Source organism: Copadichromis virginalis, linkage group LG8, assembly GCF_057382275.1.
Source record: "Copadichromis virginalis isolate Kocher_CV1m ecotype Utaka linkage group LG8, C_Virginalis_male_GT1.1, whole genome shotgun sequence".
Taxonomy (NCBI): Eukaryota; Metazoa; Chordata; class Actinopteri; order Cichliformes; family Cichlidae; genus Copadichromis; species Copadichromis virginalis.
In genome coordinates this window covers 514,360-538,088 of record NC_140625.1, presented here as the reverse complement: position 1 = coordinate 538,088, position 23,729 = coordinate 514,360, and the positions used below count along the sequence as shown (strand labels likewise).

The following is a 23,729-nucleotide window of genomic DNA, read 5'->3' as shown; positions in this document are numbered from 1 at the left end:
AGTAGCTAACACTGTATTTTAAGCGAAAGCATAATTCTGGCAACCACTACCAATCAGCAATCAGAAAACAAAAATAAAAATAATGATGAGGAAAATGCAAATAGTTTACTAAAGTAAATGACTCAAATACAGTGTTAGCTACTAGTGCCTCAATTTCTTGGTTGTCTAAGAAATTTATCCTATCAGAGCCTTCAAAAACAAAAAATAAAAACAAAAAATATATTTTACAAAACATAATTCCAATTAAAATAGTTAGCTGGGTAAAATGCCACATTTTTTATGTCACAGTTAGTGCGATTCTTGATTCTTGATAAAATGTAATTATATTTTAATCCCACAAATTTCTTTTTTCTTTTTATGAGAGCTCACACACTTAAAGGATATCCCAAAGTCACACATTTTACAACAGCAACCTCATTTTATAAATGCAATACACTACAAAACAAGTGGAATAAAAGCAAAACATTAATAATATGCTTTAGTGGAATTACTACAGTATCTTGAAATTTGCCGTTTCCGTTCGTGCTTTTATTTTGAAGGCAGCCCATTGAAACGGAAATCGTTGCGCTGGGTCACCTGGCTACCGTTTAGCGTTTACTTTCCGTTAGCAAAGTTGTAGATTGCAAGAAGTTTTTTGCGAGTATACATTTGAGCACACCAGAACAAAGGGATTACACACATATAAAGCACGGTATGTACACCGAGTTGTTGTAAAGAAAACAAAAACAGGCTTGTAGGCTTGTGAAATGGGACGGTCTAGCCTCCCTCGCGCTGCCCAGGTTGCCTATCAACCGTTATACTAAAAGCGGGAAACGTTTCATACAGCTTTGTTTGACAGAAACGGAGTAGAACATATTTTGTTCATTTGTTTCTACATGAGCTTTGTGTGATGTGATAAGTATCTGAGGCTGAGACCACACGACTGTAAAACATGATTGTTGGGCTTCATTTTTGTACTGAACAGTCATTTTAAGATTAGCTAGTAAATAACAATTAGCTCATGTTGTTCATGAGACTAAAGTCATCTTACTTTGGTAATGTAAATATAATATGGCCAATATGATAGTTATTATCTTAATCATTATTAGTTATCACAGCAGTGAGTTCGAACTCTGTCAAATACTGAGCTTCAGTAAAGATTCTATGGCGTTATTTTAGTGCCACTATGCTCAAATTCTTTTTACTTGCGCTCAGAATAGTGGCACAAAAATAACGCCATAAGATTCAAGTTACAATTATTTATATTTCCTATCTCCTTAAATCTTCACTCAAAGACAAGTATGTTTGACAGTGTGTATATAGATGTATCATATAGAAAAGACAAATATTGTTCGTTTAATATGCTGGCATTACTAAATTTGGCTCAATGCTTACATATATGTGTAAAAAGAAAATGTGCGAGCTGTGGTAACTGTGTCTGATAGAATGAAGAGTAGACTGATACATGAAATATTCCTTTATTGGGTGAGAAAATCAGACCATGTCATAACTGCTTTAAGTCATACAGAATAGATATCAGAGCCTTAAACAGGCTGACTTCTGCTAAATGGGTCAAACTGGGCAGAAAGTCTACAATCACATAACATCCTTATAGAATATGATGTAACACTATAGATCAACTTAGCTCAGAATATATAAAGCATATAAACAATTACAGCAATATGATGCAACAAACACAGCAGTGCTACTGATCCAAAATACTCAAAGCTTCATAGAACTGAAACAAACATTTATTTTAGCTCCATTCTGCTGCTGATACATACTTTAGGTTTCTGAACATTGAACTTGTTGCTGCCTTTCATAGTTTGTAACTTGAAGGCCCTGAGTACTTTCTCTCACACTGAAAACACTGGGATGATAACATTATTTGAACATTACCTAATAAGACTGATTCAGCACAGACAGTTATGTTAAACTTTCCTAGCAGTCCTTCACAAACAGGGAACAGTCTGTCTATTCTCTCCATCTGTCAGCTGCTGCTGGCTCTTCCTCCTCCTCTTCCTCACACACTGCTGAGTTTGTCCTGGTGGATCATCAGGGCTGCAAAGCCTCACAGATGATGTGCAGCAGTGGGTCCCTCAGTCTGTCCTCACTCTGGACACTTGCAGTTGTCACACATGGAAATGAAATGTGTGATAAGCTGCAGGATTCAGACACAAGTGTAACTTATAAACACACGTTCATACTTTTATTCCACAATCAGAGAGAAAGAAACAGAGAGAGAGTGCAGGACAGACAGACAGGTGACAGTCTCAGGTGTACACACTGCTACACAACAGCACCAGAGAAGGAGGATTTAGTGTTTGTGTTATTACGAGTGCTACACAAGAAGAGTTCCCAGATGGTACAGTGGACACATGTGTGACTGCTGTGATTAAAGCATCTTTCTTTCAGCTTAACGAGTGAACCGTCAGCTCGTTCAAACACACGTTAAAGTCCGTTTGGCTCGACACCACCGAACAGAGGCAGCAATATAACATAGCTAACATTAACAGTGCAGTGAATCCTGCTTGTTGCGATCATGTTTAGGGGGTAGGAGGATGTGTTCATGACTTATGGCAGTTTGCACCAGTCCAGGTCCATCTGTGTGGATTTCATCTTTCCAAGATTCTGAGGCCCAGTACAACTCATTAACCTGTTTTCTTTGTTTTCTTTATTTTTAACTTTCCAGCTTTCCATTGCCATCGAAGCGTTACACCCCTTCTCCTGCACCAGGGTACAAACAGAGCCCCCTACATGGTAGGCTCCCAGGGAGCTCTTTACTGATCGGACAGCAAGCTGCATGCTTGCGGCTGGCTCAGCTGAAAGCCCGCCTTGCGTTGACACAGATAAATAACGCCATTGCTATTGGTGGCCGAACCAATACACGCGCCCCATTTATATCTACAACACCCCCCTTTCCTGACAGCTGCAGCCATCAGTCTACTAAACCTTCTGAAGGTTGCTAACACCATGTCCCATCCCTTATATAACCCCTATGCCTCTGGGAAACAAAGTTCAGCCCAGGGGCGCTATGGACAGTCGAGTATGCAGGCAGAGAGAGACTCTCATAAGACACCTCCTCATCTTGGGCCTGGGTCCAGCTTTAGCTCTTCTGGAGTTTCATCTGCGTCTCCTGCAAAATCTGGAGGAACAATCCCATCACTGCTAACTATGCCAATGAGCTGCAGGCCAGAAGGGAGTAAGACTTCAATGGAAGAGGACATAAAGAAGTCCAAACCTGTGGGCTCTGCAGAGTCTACTTCAGAAACAGCTGTGAACATCCTTATGCAATTTGGACTTGAAAAAGAGGACCTGGAACATCCAATCTCATACTCTGAAGATCAGATCACTCCTGACAACCTGCCTTTTACCTTACAAGTGACAGAGGATATCCCAGTGCTGGCCCAGATGCAAGACTACACTGCCACTTCACCTAGGGTCTTTCCGCATACCTGCTCTCTATGTAACAAGGAATGTAATCAGATGAAGGTAAGTCGAAGATTGTTCGATGTTTTTGCTTTCAGTCAGTTTTTATTTATTTGAAACGCAATGTTTTTTGTTTTGTTTTGGGATTGTTTTTAATTATTTGACTTTGAATGCCATTATAGGATTTTGGTTTTGAAAAAGCTTCATGGATGCTACTTTAAAGTTTATTTGGTTTGTTTTATTCACTATTACTGCATAATGATGACTGTAGGAAGACTACCAACTTGGACTGCAAACATTTGGACACATTTTCCCATATTTCTGCAATTCAGTATTCTGTAACAGAACTTTTGAAGGATTACAGTCCAGACTAAACTTAACTATATGTCTACCAGATGTTGTAATTTAAAAAACTACTTCAAAGAGACCTTCAGAAACTTCAGTGGTCTGTACTTGCAATTGATAGATTTAATGTCTTTTGACTTGATGTAAACCCATGCGAAGACATTCAAGGCATTTGCTAACAATGGAGCCAAGGCCTCAGATGACGTGATGAGGAAGAATCTGCAAGCATGAAGAACCTGTGCATCAGAAAATGTTGGAAGAGGGCTGTTTTTTCATTTGTCTCTGTCCTTGGGCTACTGTTCCACAGTGCTCATTCAGCTTTGCTTTTCCTGGAACTGTTGCTGAATGTAAAAGTTCCCCTTTTTGTCTTTTGTCACTAGAGTGAACAATAGTGTGTTTGGTCCTTTATTTTATATCAGTAGGCACCTTGTTTTTGTGTTATACTAATTTTCTTTGCTCATACTTTAAGTTAGTGTTTCGGTGTCACAAGACTTTTACTACCACAAACATAAGCACCCTGGGCGCAGCGCCCAGTCATGAGCTACACAAGCACCAGCTTTAATTTGACTGATTGTTGAATCTCTCTTTATGGATGTGCCTTCCTTTGCTGCACCAAATTTCACATTTGGGCTCCTCGTCAAAGAAACAGCGCCTTCCTCTTCTGGCCTATTTCAACATCATCTTCCTGTCGCTACTCTAACTGTGATCAACATAGGTGGTGCATTTTGTCCTAATCCAAACTTGGCCTCTCCTGAGACGACCTTCTTGGAACCTTGGGAAATTTTGATGCCATAAGAAGAGCCTGAGTAGGGCTGGGTATCGTCACTGATTTCTAGAATCGATTCAATTCCGATTCACAAGGTCCCGAATCGATTCGATCCACGATTCGATTTAATTCGATTCGATTTAAATCTGGGAAATTTTGACAGTCAGAAATATTATAATTCAGATCAGTACATTTACATATTTTTGTATCAATCAAAAGGAAGCTGACACACGCAAGACTTTATCACAGGTGTAAGCGTCACAGCAGATGCTTTTGTGTCAAAGTAGCTGAAGATAAAACACAGAAAAACATGAAGGTGATTTTCCTGGCCTGGGATTTTATAAAAATATTCTGCAGTACATCAAAAATGAAAGAAAACCATTAATCAACATATGAACATCACCTCTGACGTTACAGCGGTTTTATTAGAGACACGGTTAAGCGTTTTACATTTTGAATAATTTTAAAAAGTTTAAATTTGTTCAGTATTGAACAGCAGAAATGAGGTTTTCTTTTCGGAAGAAGGTAAAAGGGAAAAAAACAGCGGCCGACAGCCTGTAAACAGCGGTAGACTTGTGCGTAACAAGCAAGCGAATAATGAAGAAAGGGAAACTGTTCTTGAAGTACAGAGAGAGGGAGAGAGAGCTGTGCATCGCGGTGGAAGCAAAACAGTAAAAGTCAGAGTGAATTCATGATGATGTTTATGTGAAGCGTTTGGATCTTCTTTTGCTGCTGGTTCGGTCAATATTGTTTGGAGAGAGATCAAACTAACAGCTTTAGAATCGGCTCATAAAGGGCGTGAACACACAGCGCGGACCCGCCGACAGATCAGAATCAGCGAGCTGTCGGCTTTCAGCCCCGACCGTGAGAAAGGCGACATCTCACTGATTCTGATCCGCGGGTCGCGCTGTGTGTTTAAGTCTATGTGCAGAAGCCGTGTTCCTGCTCTCATTTACTGTCTTAACTGTTTGGTGGTTCTTGAAATTTTGTGAGATGTCACCTGAGATTCTGGCATTTTGGGCAAAATAAATTTATATTAAAAAATCGATTCAGGATTTTAATGAATCGATTTTACGTTATCCAAGCCAGAATCGATTTTAATCGATGAATCGATTATAAAAACCCACCCCTAAGCCTGAGAGTCCAGAATCCAGAGCCTAAGATGACCCTTTTGTTTTGGTTGTTTGTAGTCAGATGTTTGACTTGTGTTTTCCATATATACTAAATAATTTCATCTTTAAAATTGTATCCCAGGAGAGGTATAATGTGTCATGCTTATTTGTTCCTGTTTTGTTTTTGGCCCATGAAGGTTTCTAAGTGCAATCCAGGCTCCTGGCTAATGTTATAATGCTTCTCCGTTCAGTGAAGGACTAACTGTTAATATTTTAAGATTTTTTTTAAGGCCACTGCAAAGTTTAGTGACCTTTTTATCAGCAAGTGATGTCAATGACAAACATTGCTCCTGATAATAATGAATCTGGTCTAAATGTTTGTTTTTTGTTGTGACCACTAGGATTGGGTCTCCCACCAGAATACCAGCCTTCACATCGAGAACTGCAAACTTCTGCGAAAGCAGTCAGTCTTTCTTCTCTGTACTTCGTGATTATGAACCGATATCTTTGGGGCAGCGCAACCATGGTTGTGCCGAAATGATGTCGGGGTTGTAATGCTAGGATAGCTTCCTAAGAACTGTTCATTTGTATTTTTTCATTTTTCTTTGTCATATTTGTTGCGTTCCTGTAAAGCACCTTAATGATTTATTGTTAAAAGGCTGAATACATTTCTAAGTTTTTGAATTAATGAACAATAATATATTTTTAAGGACATTCTACCTGGCAACATCTGACAAAAATGTACCTGTGTTTTTCCACAGATACCCAGAGTGGAACGGTGAAATAGCATCACCGCGAGGGTAAATATCTTCATTTGAAGTCATTTGGCGAATAAAAAAACATGCCAGCATTGGAGCCTTTCATTTTCTTTCATTTAACTGTGCTTTTCTTTTTAATGCACTTGTTAGTGCGTCAGGTGCCAAGCCCTCTCCCGCAACGTCTGCTGAGACTTCCCAGAAGAAAACCAGACATGAGAGTCGTTCCCGTTCCTGCAGCCCCCGCAGTCATCGTGACTCGGAGCAAAGCAGCGACAGGCGAAGAAGGCTTTCCCGCTCTCGCAGACCCCGCACTCATCGTGACTCGGAGCGTAGCAGGGACAGGCGAAGCAGCCATTCCCGCTCCGGCAGCCCACGTCGCCACCGTGACTTGCAGAATAGGAGGAACAGTCATTCCTGTTCTCAATCACGCAGCCGCCGAAGGGAGAGACACAGAAGCCAATCACGATCTCTGTACAGGTCCAGACGCAATCGCAGGTCTGTCCAACAAACATTTTGAGAACTAGGATCAATCAAGAAGATTTAGCTCTCCAGTGGATTGTTAAAGGGTGAAATATAACATATATATAAAAATATCAACTTGAAAAAACTTAATTGGTGGACAGCATTTACCTTTTGTATCCATGCTGGGTGTGTGCTTTGAGATGTTTCTGAGTTATTAAGTTCTTTGATCCATACTTTTTTCAGGTCCCGGTCTCATTCTGACTCCTCGTGGTATGACCGTCCTTCCTCTTCACGATATCGATCACGCTCAAGGTGCCGCGAGAGACGATCCTCACTGAGAAGAAGAGATGAGAAACGTTCATCACCGAGGAAAAGCTGGGAGAGGCGATCGTCGACTGAGAGGTCATCTCCGAGGCGAAAGAAGTCAAGCAGCTCAAAGATCTTGGCAAAGAAACTGCTGGAAACATCAGGTTTGAAAATTGCTTCATGTTTTATTTTTTTGTATGTACTCATTAGTTTTTCTAAGATCAAAGTTCTCCTCCCCCCTCACAACCTTAACTTTACTAATGTAAAGGATAAATAAAGACCAGTGCCACCAGAAATGTCAGCATAGTTTTTTCTACTATTATAAAACTTTCAGAAACGGTAGATGATTTTCGAGACTTGGCACCCACCAAAGTGTGAATCTCTTTTGCACCTGTGGTCTTTTAGCTCTCCAGTCCTTATCAAACCAGTCTGACCTGGAGACTGTCGTCAAAACTTTGGCTCCTGCCCTGCTGGCTGAGCTAGTCAAGATGAAGTCGTCCCCATCAACATCATCATCATCGTCCTCACGTTCTGCATCTCCAGAAACAACTAAAGGGACGCCTAGCACAGAGAAGACAGAGGTGACTTCATATTATGCCTTTTTTCATGAATGCACAGTTTTGGACAATTTATAATGTGATCAGTGACAGATGACGTGATTGTTGATGCCACACAACCAAGATTAAATCTTTCAACACAGATTTATACAAGCAGATAGTTTGAGTCAAGTTGTCATGATGAAATCTGCATTTGGTTTGTTCATAATTTTCTTCCCTGTGTTTCCACAGGCTGGCAAATCTTCCCCTCCGACCATGGTGAGGCTACAAGGGACTGTAAGTAGTCTCTGTCACAGTGATGTGATTTCTGCTATGGAGAAAACATTTTGAAAAACTAAGTCAGTTGTTTTGTTTAGGTCAAAATTACAGGTATGTACACTGAAATTTGTTCACTGTTCAGGGGCGGATCTAGAGAAATTTTCTTAGGGTGGCAAAGAAATCAAATAGGGTGGCAAAATCGAAGCCTTCTTATTTTTCAAACACATATGCAGGTGGTTACATATGGTTAGAATAATTCAAATGCAGTAAGTATACACGTTTTTCATATAAATATAGTCTAGAACTTAATTATTGTCTGTAGCCCACATAATTACACACTTTAGTTACATAAAACATGTGAGTTTCTGTATAGCCTGTATAATAAATAAATATGTAGCCCAACAAGTATAAAATCCAGACACACTGTTAGAAAACAGTCACATTGTTACAGCTTAAATGACACAAAATGTCAGAAATCTGCACTGTCATGAACAACAATTTAAACCTAATTTTTCATGATTTGTTGGATGAACCCACTGAGGTCTGAAATACAATCGGCCATTTTTGACTCCTTTTGAGTTTACGTTTGTATTTCACCCTCAGATTGTTTCATTTTATTTTGTTCCCCTTGCCTTGTTTGGTGTCATTCTTTTCAGCTCAACTGAATTTAGTTGTTTTTTTCACTGACATACTGCATTAGTATTACTGATCTGAAACCACACAAAGAACGTAAAATCCTAGTAGTATGTTTTTACTGTAAAAAAAAAACACCACAGTATATTTTTATAACTTGAAATGCAAATATAAATTGTACATTTTGTAAACATATACAACTATTTATCTAAAAATGCAGCCGATACACCTGCCGTTTTTTGTTTTTTTTTCATTTTGTATAAGAATTTAAAAATATTACTACAACTAAAATGAGAGAACAATTAGGTGTCGCACTAAGATGCCCCACAAACTATGTGTGCCAGTAAAAAAAAAGTTTGTCCACCAAAAGACAGAACAGCACAGGGACAAACCTGCAGGCCTGATAACAGCAGCTGTATCACTCCGCTGGTTTTCTACTTAGTGACAGTGTTTACATTGCAAATGTGCCTTTGTGACATTCATTAGTGCCCTCACTGACACACAAAACAAAACGACTACACAACAGAACTACACAAGACAACACACTAAGTAAACACTCCACACTAAACGTCACAAATCTCCCACATCTAAAAACTCTCTCTCTCACTTGCTTGCTCTGTCTCGCTGCCGTTACCGTCACTCCTAAAACGTTTCCCTCTTCCTAAACAATCAAATCCCACGCGTTGACTGTTTTTTTAATTGGTCGACATGGTACATTTAGGAAGGTGGTGGCTTTTTTTCTTTCTTTACTGTTTTCGTGCTGTCCTTACAAAACGCTTAAAACACACACACACAAAAACGTGACGACAGTATTTAGAACAAAGCGTGGCTTATATATATTATCATAACTCTGGATTTACTGGCCTGTAATTAAAATTTAAAAACTTTGAAGTCCGAATTTTCAATGTGGGCTGAAATAGAAACTCAGCGTGGCTGCAGCTTGTTGCTGTGTCAGCTTACATCAGTCATGTGATTTGGAGGTGCAGCGTGTCCGTGGACCACAGAGGGTTAATAACACTCACCTTCCTTCCATTTCCAGAGTGTAACATCCACCCACCTGTGTAAAAAGCGAAATTCCCATGGTGTTGTTCAGAATGTGCTCTGGCACAATCATAAGCATCGCTTGCTACTGAAAACAAGAAAAAAGCCGGTCCTGCTATGGGCTGAACCATTTGTTAATGGTGGAGGGGGGAACACTATGCAATATTTTCAGTTTTAGCATTTATATTCACTGTTGACTGTAACTACGTTCAAACTGTTAATGCTGTCTTATTTTAATAAACAACACTGTCATATGCAAAACTGGGGTGGCACTTGGGGTGGCAAGGGATCATTTTAGGGTGGCACTTGCCACCCCATACCACCCTTCTAGATCCGCCCCTGTCACTGTTATAGATGGATGAGTTCATTGACCTACTTGTGAATCGAGAGAAAGTTCCTCTCCTGTTTGTCTCCTGGTTTGCTTCTGCAATCTAAGATAGATATTTATGCACCGTAGCTACAATTCTCTATAAATATACTGTCCGTTCACGGTTGTAGTCCTGCATTCATTATGCGGTTTAAAGTCAGTTGGTTATCCTTACATTTCTTCTACAGTCTCGCACCCCTCAAATTCATAGTTACTTTGGATTATACTGAGCTTTTATATAGTCATCCCCATGTCAGGAAGCTTCCGCTCAAGTCTAATGCTATGAAAGCATACACACTGTACTTTTATTTTGCTGTGTTGCATTATGCATTTTTTAAATCTATATATACACATTGCACTGAAAACATCCTTGGAATCGCACTGGTTGCTTGCAAGTTGCCACAGTTGCTTGTGGTTTGCATGGAAGACTCCAACTTGTCTGTAAATACTTGTAAGCTCATGACAAGTGCTCATGTATGATTCTTAGTGTGAATGTAGTAACTTAACAGTTTTGGTAGTAATACAAACTAATGTATGTTCGTTGTGTGTGTGTTTGTAAGGAAGCTGCAGTGGCACCTAAAAATACAGCCAAGGCTACGGAGGCTGTTGAACCAATTAAAGGTGCTGCAGTTGACGGTGAGCCAAAAGTCTTGGCTTCCAAAGCAGAAACGGCCTCAACCACGCAGATTTGTATTTAGATCAGCTGGGTAATTTGCATCCTATCTAAACTACCACTATTGAACTTAACTACATTTCCTTTATTCCAAGACTCTGTGACTGCAGAGAAGATCTCAAAGGATCAGCCGGTCGCTGTTACCCACCCAACATTTTGGGAGCGGATACAAGAGCAACTGCGTCCAGAAAGAATCCGTAAGAAATCCCCAAAGATCTGTATGAAAGATTTCTCAATGTGAAGATATTTTCTATTTCATAATTATTTTTTGGTTTTTCTTTTGCTCTGCACTTCACAGGTTGTCTCAAGACAGTCAAACTTCCCAATTCAAAGGTAACATTAAAAAAACACTTCAATTATACCTGTAAGAAAAACATGCTTTATCAAAGTGGTTAAGTTTTGATCTGAAATAGTTCAGTTTGTTTTACAAGTTTGTAGTTATATCTCATTGTCAGGTGACGCTCAAGTAGGTGTAAATGTAGAAAAATGTTAAAAATTCACTAGGGATGTCGCAATACCAGAGATTTTGTAGTCAGTATAGACACCAATAGAATTGCACCATTCTTGGTTACCAATTTAGTATTGTAATAAAACAATTATCTCATGTACTAACACATACTAAAACTCCTTTATTGAAAAGCTAGTTTAACATGTTCAAATTATATGCACAGTCATCCAGGACATGGTGGTTTTGAGTGCTTAAAAAGGTTTTTCCTTCCCAAGTTTGACATGTGCAATAGTGCTGTTTACACATTGCCTTTTGGGAATCAGTTATCACTGTTTATGGATCCACCTTAAATGAAAAGTACTTTCATAGCTGACTCTTACTGCCTTTTTTGTCAGTGAGTCAAGGTAGAGCTGCACTACGTGAAACAAAGAAAGAAAAAAAGAAGTAAAGGAAAATTAGCATCAGAAACATTTTGTAATAGGTACCTGATTGTGTTCATAGTTGTAGACAGTGCTCAAAGTGAGGTTTATAAGTTAATGTTTGCATTTTTCAGATTTCTGTCTGGAATTTCTTCCATTGCAATTGTGAACTGATCCTGAAATTCTTTTCGTTTGCACAGCTTGTTTCGCTTGATTACAAGGTGCTGTTAATAAGCAACCTGCCAGAGTATCACGATGGCTGTTACGCAGAGGAGGACATCGCCGGTCTGCTCACTCGACACCGATTTGAGTATTACGACGACACGATCTACGTTATACCACAGGCACGCATGGTAAGCACCAGTTTGCATTGGGCTGGGTTATGACCTTCATTTTAATGGCGCTCTAAATCTCTTTTCTAAGACGACCTAACTAACATTTAGTTAGTTAATACATATTTTGTGAGTGCCTGTCTTCATGGTTATTCAGTAAAAATCAGTGTTTGGTTGTTTGTTTTTCCTTCAGGCTTTTGCCCTCATGCCGACAGCAGTGGCAGCTAAAAACATCGTGCTAGCATCAGAAAATCACGATTTTATTCTCAGTGGTTCTAAACTTCGACTGCAGGTTGAGAAGGGCAACATTTTAATGACGCCGGTAAGCACTGTGTGTAGATAATGCAATCTACTGTTGTGACAGATGTTATTACAATTATTTGAAAATATTTGTTTCTGCTTGTTTATTTAAAGTGTGATTATAAATGTAAAAAATATTTCTTTTTGTAGAAAAAAATACCTTTAAGCTGAAATAAATCGAACCGAATCCGAAGTGATGTAATGATTTTGAACTGTTTTTTTTCTTTCAGCTTGAGTTTTATAAGTCTCTGATGAAACGGCTATGCTATGTAAGTAACGCACATATCTCAGAAACAAAGACTGCACTCGAATACCTTTAGATTTATTGGTCAGAGTATAAAGTCATAACTGGAAGCACTCACATCCAAGTCAAAACACCTTGAAAAATGGGGACATACCCGTTTTTTCAGATATTCACACAGGGCTAGGAAAGGTTTGGAGAACTCTTTTCCTGGAATAAATTAAATCCTCATTTAAAAATGCATTTTGTATTTTTTTTAAACATTTGTTTAACGATTTGAAACTTGTGCAAAAAATTAGGAAATTGGGAACGAGCCAAATGCGTTTTCCACGGCACTGTGTGTACATTAGTTTAAATACTTTTTCAACCAGTGTTATCAAAAACAGCGAGAGCTGCAATTATAAATTGTTTGGAAAATGAAGATAGCTGCCAGGGTGCATACCTGCTGTGTGAATATAAGTGCAAACTTATGGCCTTGATCTTGGAGCTGTAGTATAAGAATGTTTGGAATGTCATACTGTTTGTGGGGTTGTTGTTTTTTCACGTTAACCCGGTTTTCTCGAAGCAGCAAGTGACTGACAATGGAGCACGATTAATCTACATCAGGAACATCTCGCCAGGCGAGTCCCGGCATCTCAGAGAAGCTTTGAAAAAAATGGATTGTGTAAGAAACTACCTGCCTCTTCTCAACAAGGTATAAACACACTCATAAATGCCAACAAGTGCATGTGTTAGAAGTCTGTGAAAGGCTGTGTGAGATATGTGCTTGTGTAAGTGTAATCTTAACCATACAGAAAAATTGACAGATTAACCGCTTGCACACCAAACTAAAGGACGTGCACCAACCTTCATAAATCCATCCTTCAAAAGAGATAATGTGTCTAGATTTGGATGCTACTTATCTTGAGGAAAGCACAACTGCAAAACTATAGCGATAGTAAAGAGAGACTGCCGATAAGCTGCTCGCTGAGCAATTCTTCATATGCTCATGCGCACTAGTATTTATCACATTACAGCATTAGTGCAGGGGTCATGTTGAGCATGGCTCCAGTGCATCATTGAGCCAGGATTTCTGACTCTTGAATCCAGTGAACTCCACAATAAAGCTGTACTTAGTTCACTCTTTCCACGTGTGCTTAGCACTTGTTTTCTAACATTTACAATGTGAAGGTAAAATGTTCAGAATACATTTTCTTTCTTGTGTTTCAGGTGTTTATCGAATTTCAGTCTCTTCGTGATGCTGATCGCCTTGGCGTTTGGTACAGCCTTCTAAAACGGCCCACCGGCCACAAATTGTCAAGGCTGAAAATACCACAGTGTGGATGTACCTCACTGCGTAAGTGTTTTTTAAATGGGATTTTAAACAAATATGAATTAAACGGAAACAAAAAGATGGGTTAAGTTAATGGAAGGTCAGACCTTTCTTTCGCTTTCTGTTTGTGAAACACTCATGAATAGATTTTTCAGGTCTCCCCTGGGCTGTGGATAAAGTGCAGACAAAACTGCTGATTTATTGTTGTTCACAATCAATCATTGTGACACATTCCCTCAACTTTTATCCACTAACACTGTGATTCTGGTTCCCACAAATCCTTTGATGCTCATTTGCCTTATTATCTCTCTGACCTCTTTTCTGGCCCCTCCAGAAATCTTTGCTCCATCAGTGGTCAATTTCCTTCTGCTTGTCTCTGCCCCAGACACATGAGCCAGAGCCATTACTTAAACTGCACTTTTTCAGTCTGGCATTTGATCTAACCCACTAATCGTTGTTTTTCTGATGTCTATGATACCTTGGGTATCTGTAAAGGTGCTTAAAGTTCAAATAAAAGTCAAAACATTGATATTACTGGATCATTGTAAACATTAAAAACCTGTTTTGCACCACTCGTTTTTCCTTTTCTTTCCCCCACAAAACTTTTAACAAAACTTATTTTTGCTTGTGCAGCACCAAGATTGCCAGACAAAGCTTTGCCAGACAGCGAGGTTGCTGTTGATGGTGCAACTGTCCCAACAGAAGATATTACCATCCCACAACGCAGCACTTCACCATATTGGATCACAATGACAACTAGTCCCTTTGTGTTCCCCACTGTCTCTCCTTGGTTCACAATCCCAGGTGAGAGAAACAGCTGGAAACTAAAATTAACCTCCAGATATAAAGTGTTGACTGTTACTAACTGTGTCTGTTTTACACTTCTAGAGTATTTAACTGTCAGTGAACCTGATGACATTGAGGTGAGTGCATCTTATAAACCCAGGTTTCATGTGTTAAACAGGAATCCTTGAGTAAATACCAAGAGGTGTCCATTTTTCCAAATACTCACCTCAAAAACCACATTTCTTTTTTTCTGCTAAAGTTGGTTTCATTTTGTCTTCTCTATGTGCTCAGTAATAATAATATATTTTTTAAAAAGTACCGCAAAGTTTCTCTTCGAATAAACTTTGGTTCTTGAACCTTGTGTCTTGCAGAAAGCCCAATCTCAAGGTTCTACGTTCTCCACCATCATGTTGACCGGTTTGCCAGAAGGAAACTACAGACAGGAGGATGTCACCAAGCTGGTGTGGCGTTACGTCCCTGATCAGACTGTTCAGACTCTGTACTACAAAATAATCGTTTTATCACTGCAGAGGAGGGTGAGGAGTAGACCCAGCAGGCTGATACAGAGAAATTTGCATTTGCAAATTGAATTCAATTTAATGATTGATATTGAATGTTTCCTCTGCATCATTTTTCCCCTCCAGGCCTTTGTGTTTTTTAACAGCTGGGATGCGTGCTGCGATTTCGCCAGGGATTACCTCAAAAATCCAGTTACTGTTGGAGAGTGGACGCTCAGAATCCACATTGTTTTACAAGACATGCTTCCTGGTACAAGTGAGGTATGAAAATGGAGCAATCGGGGGCTGTTAAATCGGGGGCATGCTCCTGTTTCACTCAAACTATTCAGATCCCAATCAAAACAGATTTCTCCTCTAAGGAGTGAGCACAGCATCATCCTTCTCTGGGCTAATATTACTAGAATGAGAATACTCAGAGTACTTTATTGATCCCTGGGGGAAATATATTGGTTACAGTACAAACAGTAACACAGACAGATACAAGAAGTAAGGAATAGCACAATATATACAATATATACATACATATAAGTCACTCATTGATAAATATCTGAATAAGAAATGGAAAAACTAAAAATATGCATGAATTTCAAATCAACTATTTATTGTTACTTCGTCTGTATTTGTTCCTTCCTTTTTGCAACAGCAGCACAAAAGCTGCATGAACTTTATCCACTTTTCTGTTCGTAGGCGACAACCCACGTCATTCCGCCACCACTTTAAATTTCCACAGAGCTCCTTGTGAAGTCAGCCCCGTGTAAACTTTAAAGACCCAGACATAGGTTCCAGAGTGTTTTACTGACTATTAAGTAATGCCCTTACTTATTTTGAAACTTCAGTCGCTGCTAACCTTCTAGCGTCAGCGTTTCCCCTCTCAAGTTTCCTTGTGGGCTAGCTATTCAGGAGCTTTCTGAGAGCTCTCTCCACAGCTACATGTTAAGAGGAATTGAGGTCTGACAACTGTTGCGGAAAGTCACTGAGTGTTAAGGATGGTGAGTTAGTGAACCCAGACGCGGACCTCTCGTTAAAGTTGAACAGTGTCTTTATTTACAGTGAAGCCAATCCACAGTTATCCATAGTGCAAGTCCCTTCAGTGCTCCTCTCCCCGTCTCTCCTCGTGTGTCCACACAACTCCCGTGCATCAGTGACGTCTCTCCTTCCGTCTCTCCGCCTCGTTCGCTTCCTGGCAAAAGGCAAAACAGCCACGATTAGCCTCCCTCCGCTATCAAACACTTGCTTTACCCTTGCTGAGCTCGAGTCACTACCAGGCTTGGTGCAATACTCCAGCGCTGTCTGTCACTCAGCCACACCATTAAATAGCTCTGCCAACGACGGTGGATGATTGGCAGCAGCTGGCGAGGAATCAGTCGCAGGTGGGACAGCAGCTCAGAGCGGCAGCACTTCCGGGTCGGAGATCTCCCATTGCTACGCGACCGCGTACCAATCGCAGCGGAGCAGGAGAGGAAGAAACAGAGCGAGAGAGAGGAGAACAAACACACACATACACACAGGGCGCCGGTCGGGGCACCGTCAGACCTGACACTGAGACTCAAATAGCATCAAATAGTTCCTGCAAAACCTTGTTATATGTTGTGTCGTTACTGTCCTGAAGTATGAATCCTTTGCCACAAAGATGCAAACCAGGATCGAGTCACTTCTCACTTACAGTGGAGTCCAATATTTATCTTATTAAATGTGCTCAATAGAAGATTAAAAACACTCTAACCAGGAGGAGAGTTATTCAATATTTATTGTACAAACAGAGGATCAGCGATTGATGTAATCCCCTTTCATCTTCTGCTCTTTTCACAGGAGAGCATGTATAGAAGCATGATGAAATGGAGCACCACTGTAAGGCAGCAGTCACATAAATCTGTCTTGTAAAAGCAGCAGGCTCGGGTCTCCCTGATCTTAACGCTGGTTGTTTTTCAGCATGTTCCAGAGTCGGAGTCTCTGGAGGACCGGCTGCTGAGTGTGGAGGTCTCCGAGGTGAATGTGGACCTTGTCATGATGATCATGGAAGTGGTGGCGTCCATCGCTGCTTTTGTCAGATTCTTGCCGCTTGCCAACAGGGTACGATTTCATAAACACGTGCAACTGTTTTATGTTTTACAGAAGGCTGCAAGGCTTGTCATGGTGTCTGCTGTTCTTTTCATATTGAGAAACATTTTAAATGAGTCTGAAGGAGACTTTGTGGTTTTTTAACACGAGTTGAGCAAGTTTAAATATTCCATGTACAGACAGTCCCTGCGGCAGGCAATCTGAATTACACATGCCTTTGCAAACACTGGTGAAGAAGGACTGCCTGAAATGCACCAAGTTCTCAACCAAGTAGTAATCTTATGACCTGTTCAGCCTTTTGTCCTGGCCCATCGAGCAGGGGAGATCCCTGCAGTTTGAGGCAGCGCTAAGTTATTCTTTTAGTGTTTCTTGCTCAGTGGTTTTATTGTTCAATCAAAACTTTGCAAAAGTATAGAAATATGTTTGCACTTATTTCCCATTTGCAAGTTTAAAACTCCAAGATTTTTTTTTCTTTGCCTTGTACTATCGTACAGGGCAGTAAAGAAACTCGCCAGGACAAATTCTTTATCGCCCTGTACAATACAAATCGTGCCTGTAGCACACCCATTGAGTACCACTGTGTTGCTCAAATATCCGTTCTGTTCTCTCAGATATGCATTGAGATGGCCGAACCTGGTGGATTAACACAGGTGATGGAGAGCAAAGTCACCAAGGACTATTTATCTGCTTGGTAAGTGTGTCCCACGATCAGAAGTGAGAAAAAGAGGAAATTTATTTTACACTGTGTTTCTTCATTTTCTTTAAAGTGTCTTCATGTCTGTCTGACCTTGTGCTTCTTTCTCTCCTCTTCATAGCAGTAAAGCTGGACGTATTGAGTCGTGAGTATCTTTCTTTTTCAGCTTTAGTGGCAGAGTCAAATATACCATACGCTCCTCAAGGTCGTCTGTAGTAAACAGTTCCCAAAGATGCAAAAAGAGCAGCATGTGATTTAGATATAAGCAACTCTAGATTAGGAATTTGAAATGGAATTTCTTATTTCACATGAACATTTTGTGACAACAAACCTCTTTTCGTGGTAACCTACTGGCATCTTTGCTTTCAAATTCAGTTTGAAGAGCCTGAAACAGCGTCTGCAAGACTCTGGTGACAACCTCAAAATGAAAACCAAGAAGACCGCAGAATCGACTGATGCAGTGACCAAAGGTGACTGCCAGGCGGAGAGCCAGAGGACCGAGGAGGAAGCAGGGACCCAGCCCGATGCTGCAGCCGCCCCTGCTGGACAGCAGCCAGAGCCCAAGTGTCCTGATGACGAGACACAGGAGGGAGAGGAGAATGATGGATGGAGCATGGCCGACATTAAAGGTACAAAGAGCTGCTTTAAATCAGCAAAATACACCGCTCTGACAGCCAAAACACAGTAAAGTGAATATAAAAAGACAAGTTGTGATATTTTGTGGCTCTGATCTCATATTTGTGCTCCTCACTGTGCTACAGACATTCAGCCTGGTGGTAGTAATATATTTTATATATGTGGTGTTTAAGAAATGCTCCGTTGGTGCGATGACTATGTCCCACACCATCACCAGCCTGAGATTTTGATACAAGGCAGGATGGATCCAAGATTTCTGACCCTACCATCCTAATGTCACAGCAGAAACTGAGATTCAACAGACCAGGCAGCGTTTTTATTTTACAGCGTTGCTGAGCCTGTGTGAATTGTACCCTCAGTTTTGCGTTCTTAGCTTAGAGAAGTCGAACCCAGTGTGGTCTTCTGCTGCTGTAGCTCATCTGCTTCAGTCTTGGATGTGCTGTGCGTTCAGAGATGCTCTTGTGCATTGTAATAAGTGGTTGTTTGGCTTGCTCTGGCCTTCCGGTCAGCGTGAAGCAGTTATTTCATTCTCCTCTAAACTCAAAAATGCATTTCCTCCAGGGAACTGCCACTCACTGGATATTTTCTGTTTCAGACGGTTTTATGTAAACCCTAGAGATGCTTCTGTGGGAAAATCCCAGCACATCAGCAGTTTTTGAAATGCTAAGCTCAGCAAACATGCCACGTTTAAGTGACTTAAATTATTTTTCTTCTTCATTCTGATGCTCAGTTTGAATTTCAGCAGGTCATCTGACCATGTCTACATACCTAAATCACTAAGTTGCTGCCATGTGATTGGCTGATTAGAGAGTCGCATTAATGAGCAGTCAAACAGGTGTACCTAATAAAGTGGCCGATGAACGTTTCAGCTTTTCAAGTAAATCGAAATCATTTGTTCAATTATTATTGAGTTATAATTGAATGTTTAAATATGTTATAAACCCAGTGGCTCCTGTAGCAGATTCGTTGATGATTAACGTGTCGCTCTTTTCATTTTCAGTTGTGGCTAAACGCAGGAGGGAGCTTGTCGGAGCTGAGGCAAAGCGATCTCGCTCTCAGTCTCCGTGTGTTGTAGCAGATTTCAGACTGCCTCAGTTCAACCCTAACAGCCCCATCGGTCAGACACACACACTCTAAATTCAAATGTGTTGTTAATACTTGTCTAATCTTCCTGTTTCTGCTTCTCTGCAGGTCAGGAGTTTGTGGTCCCTAAATCAGGATTTTTCTGTAACATCTGCTCTGTTTTCTGCCTGAATGAGAAGACCGCCAAGGAACTCCACTGCTGCAGCCAGAAACACTACGACAACCTGCAGGTACGCACGCACATACATATACACGATTCAGCACACAAAATCACACTGTTGGCCTAACGATGTTTGTTTTCTCACTTTTCCCTTTTTTTTAGAAATATTATGAGGAACGTCGACAAAGAGCTACAAAAGCTTTGTCTCAGACGTCTCCAGGCTCCGTTTCTGACTGATGGACCTGATCTACTGTATTTTTAACACATAACTGTGCAGAGTGTATATATATGTGTGTCCTGGATGACTGTGGATATGTTTGCGGTTTTGTGATTTGTTTCTTATTTCCTGTTTTACTTTGAAAGTTCATGTCTTATGTCAGTGTGTTCAGTTTTACCTCTCCCCTGTCTCGTTAGCCTGATTTCTCCCAGCTGTGTCTCCCTCCCTCCCGCCCATTCCCTAATTACTCCCCTGTGTATTTAAGCCCTGTGTTTTCCTGGGCTCCCTGTCGCGTCGTACCTTCAACCTGCTGTGTGTTTGTAATGTCCAGTCCTCCAGCACCTCGCTTTAGAGTCTTGTTTTCCTTTTGTAAGTTTTATTTTGTCAGTCATTCTTCCAGCAATAAAGCTGCGTTTTCAGTTTATTCCCGTCTCCAAGAGTCCTGCATTTTTGCGTCCACCGCTTCTGCTCGCCTGCCACACAGCCAACCATGACAATAGCAGAATCTAGTATAACATGGAAACACCTACCTGAAACACAGACTTTATGTATTTTAAGTACTTGAGTAAATGTTCCCACTACTATCTGCACTCACTTCTGAAGATATTTAGACTAGTGAGAGAACTCTGAGCTCCTCCGCTTCATGTGAGATTCACTTTCCACTGTTTCCTTTCTTTCTTTCTTTTTTTTTAAATCCCTTTCCATTGCATTAATGTCTTGAAATACCAGGAAACCAAGCATCTGCCTCTGGAGACTTTTGACTCAAAAGGCAATAAAAACCAAAACAAATGTAAAAAAAATGAATACAGGAAAAATTCCATTTTCACAAATGTCAAAACATTTTTTAATTAAAATTAATCTTTTTTTCCTATTAAAAAGTTGTAAAAATGAGTCCAAGGCCATGATGCCATAGCAGAGGATGTACTTCCTGAGGGAGCTGAAGAAATTCAACCTGCCAACACGGGCGATGATGCAATTCTACACTGCAATCATCGAGTCCATCCTCAACTCCATCACCGTGTGGTACGCTGGAGCCACTATCAGGGACAGTGGCGGTCCTAGCCTGTTTGGCGCCACGGGCGAACACTCTCTCTGCCCAATGGTGTGCTTGGTTATCCTTTCATGAGTTATTTACAAGTTTCTCTTTGTTCACAGCCATTGATATGTCGAAGAGGTTAACATGTTAGGAGCGGATCGAAATTGTGTTGATATCTGGTGAACGCAGTAACCGGGTCATTGCAGCAGATTTCAATGCAAGACACCCTACGAGACCACCCATCTCCCATGCTACAGTCAGCAAACTGCTCGCTAAGTTTTGTGAAACTGCTTCAGTGTTTATTTTGCGAAGCAGCAGGCGCACCTCGCAAACGGAGGGCGCCCTTACTCCCAGCAAATGGGCGATAGAAAACCGATCGGTGCCTGTACCATTCCCAATATGCGCCGGCTGATGTCGGGGCAGCATGAGTACGAGCAATTTTTTTTTTTTTTTTTTCTCGCCGATGCCCGTGATGCCGCCCCCCACCACGATGCCGCCCCGGGCAACCCTTGTGCGCTCTGCTGAGAAGGTGATTGGCTGCAAACTCCCATCTCTGCAGGACCTGTACACCTCCAGGACACTGGGGCGTGCAGCTCAGATCACAGCTGACCCTTCTCACCCTGGACACAGTCTGTTTCTGTTAAGAAAAAAATATACCATCTCAAAAGAAACACAACTCAAACATGCACACAACAAGACAACACAGCCTGTTCCCCTACAGCACAGCAGATTTCAACATAAGCCACAGCACTATAACCCAGCTCAGTGTATTCATCAGCAGAAATATCTTATTTTAATAGTTTTTAAATAGAGTGTTTGACAGCTTCGCGTGTCATTTTTCTACAATGCCAATCCGATTACTCATATCATGTGAGGATGAAGACAGCACTGCTTGATAAGATTGTCAAGGTGTGCTGTGTTTTGGTGAATATGTGCCCCAGTGTGGTTGTCAGGGCCGTGGCATTGAATTCTGTAAAGTGGTTTCAATAAAACAGAAAAGATAAGTATGTTTTGTTTTCAGGTTTTTTTATTCAAGATGTGTTCACATGTACTTAGCAAGCGTGAGTACACAGCGTGAGGAAGGCGAAAAGCAAGGCAAGTGTATGAAGGTAATATTGAAGTAGGCTTAGTTTTGAAGTGGTGAAAGGCAAAGGCATGAGTGTAAGGTAATAAAGGGTAATAAGAGAGATGTAGAGGGGGCGGAGGACTTGGCTGGAGCAGGCAAAAAGGAAACGCGAGTGCGCTTCCCCGCCCCCCGCGCAGGGCCGTGGCATTGAGTTCGTGGGGGGTTCGAACTGGCGGAGCTCTGTAGCAGGGTGCTCCGCCACATGTCATGCGCCAAACGGCCGGCCGAGTGAATGCTTAAAAAAAAGGACATTTATCATTTCTTCTTCAGACACCTTTTTTCCCCATTGTTTTTACAAACTACACATTAAGCTTCTTCTGCAATGACACACTAATTACACATGCAAACCTACCTATTTCTTTCTTCATTGGAAACAATTACACTTTATGGAAAGTGCTTTCAATAAAACACAAAACAAAAGTACCTTTTCTTTTACTTTTTTTATTCAACATCTCTTCACATGTACTTAGCAAGAGTCACTACACAGCGTTAAAAAATCCTACTTAGTGTAGTGAGGAAGGCCAAAAGCAAAGAGAGCGTATGAAGGAAGTGGTGAAAGGCAAAGGCATGAGTGTAAGCCTCATTGGGATTTTCGGCTAATAAAAGGTAATGAGAGAGATGTAGAGCAGGCGGAGGACTTGGCCAGAGCAGGAAAAAGCAAAAAGGAAACGCCAGTGCACGTCTCCCCGCCCCCCCCCCAAGCGAGGCACTGAAACGGCAGGCCAGAGAGGGCTTGAAAAAAAAGGACATTTATCATTTCTTCTTCAGACACCTTTTTTTCCCCATTGTTTTTACAAAGTACACATTAAGCTTCTTCTGCAATGACACACTAATTACACATGGAAAGCTACCTACTTCTTTCTTCATTGGAAACAATTCTGTAAAGTGGTTTCAATAAAACAGAAAAGATAAGTATGTTTTGTTTTCAGGTTTTTTTATTCAAGATGTGTTCACATGTACTTAGCAAGCGTGAGTACACAGCGTGAGGAAGGCGAAAAGCAAGGCAAGTGTATGAAGGTAATATTGAAGTAGGCTTAGTTTTGAAGTGGTGAAAGGCAAAGGCATGAGTGTAAGGTAATAAAGGGTAATAAGAGAGATGTAGAGGGGGCGGAGGACTTGGCTGGAGCAGGCAAAACATGTCCTCACTACACTAAGTAGGATTTTTTAACGCTGTGTAGTGACTCTTGCTAAGTACATGTGAAGAGATGTTGAATAAAAAAAGTAAAAGAAAAGGTACTTTTCTTTTACTTTTTCTTTTACTAACCCCTAACGTGAGTGTCATCAGTTTGCGCACAGCTGCTTAACATTGCTAGCACAGTCACAAGTGACCAGTTAGTTAAGTTAAAGCCACGAGTGAGACCGCAAACATGCCCACGTTTACAGCAGAGGACCGGTGGACCACCGTCCGACGACGTGGAAACCGGAGAGGAGATCGCGGCTTTGCGAGCGACCGGAGATCACCCCGGCGTACCAGCTACCCGTCCCGCAACAGACGCCGGACCTACGCATCGGTGGTGAGAGGACGTGACTACCGGGATGAGAGAGAAATCCCGCACGTATGGCAGCACAACCAGCGGAGAGAACGGCCGACTGAGGATCGCTATGCTGCCCAACACAGAGATCGGACTGAACGAGAGCAGCGGTTTGAACGGGGGCGAGCCCAGGACACACGGGGAG

The 23,729-nt window shown here is 41.1% G+C and overlaps 1 protein-coding gene and 1 long non-coding RNA gene across 4 annotated transcripts; one reads left to right on the top strand and one right to left on the bottom strand.

Annotated features, from left to right (window-relative positions):
• The first annotated feature begins 553 nt into the window (after positions 1-553).
• LOC146702457 (uncharacterized) lies at positions 554-20,314 on the top strand. 3 transcript variants are annotated; one of them, XM_085465338.1, is made up of 28 exons: positions 554-691; positions 2,672-3,471; positions 6,033-6,094; positions 6,393-6,431; positions 6,540-6,884; positions 7,095-7,321; positions 7,563-7,738; positions 7,946-7,990; positions 10,574-10,649; positions 10,782-10,883; positions 10,985-11,019; positions 11,754-11,906; positions 12,079-12,207; positions 12,416-12,454; positions 12,995-13,120; positions 13,636-13,762; positions 14,372-14,542; positions 14,627-14,661; positions 14,896-15,060; positions 15,169-15,303; positions 16,852-16,890; positions 16,972-17,112; positions 17,712-17,791; positions 17,919-17,939; positions 18,170-18,423; positions 19,431-19,547; positions 19,622-19,743; positions 19,836-20,314. In XM_085465338.1, exons 2-28 carry the CDS (start codon positions 2,953-2,955, stop codon positions 19,908-19,910), a joined length of 3,555 nt encoding a protein of 1,184 aa, XP_085321464.1. In that variant the 5' UTR covers positions 554-691; positions 2,672-2,952; the 3' UTR covers positions 19,911-20,314. The 3 variants fall into 3 exon arrangements, with proteins under 3 accessions (XP_085321464.1, XP_085321463.1, XP_085321465.1); XM_085465337.1 differs by having other exon boundaries at positions 17,916-17,939; XM_085465339.1 differs by lacking the exons at positions 19,431-19,547; positions 19,622-19,743; positions 19,836-20,314 and having other exon boundaries at positions 17,916-17,939; positions 18,177-18,212.
• Positions 7,102-7,591, bottom strand: LOC146702458 (uncharacterized). Its single transcript, XR_014921831.1, has 2 exons — positions 7,526-7,591; positions 7,102-7,185 (listed from the first exon to the last, which is right to left on the bottom strand). It is a non-coding gene; the product is annotated as an uncharacterized LOC146702458 (long non-coding RNA).
• Positions 20,315-23,729: the final 3,415 nt, after the last annotated feature.

What these genes read in the sequence shown, in the direction of transcription:
- LOC146702457 (XM_085465337.1), top strand. Translation starts at nt 2,953, where the DNA reads ATGTCCCATCCCTTATATAACCCCTATGCCTCTGGGAAACAAAGTTCA. An exon ending in GAAACTGCTGGAAACATCAG is followed by an intron (nt 7,322 to 7,562) that starts GTTTGAAAATTG and finishes GTGGTCTTTTAG; the next exon opens with CTCTCCAGTCCTTATCAAAC. An exon ending in CAACCCTAACAGCCCCATCG is followed by an intron (nt 19,548 to 19,621) that starts GTCAGACACACA and finishes GCTTCTCTGCAG; the next exon opens with GTCAGGAGTTTGTGGTCCCT.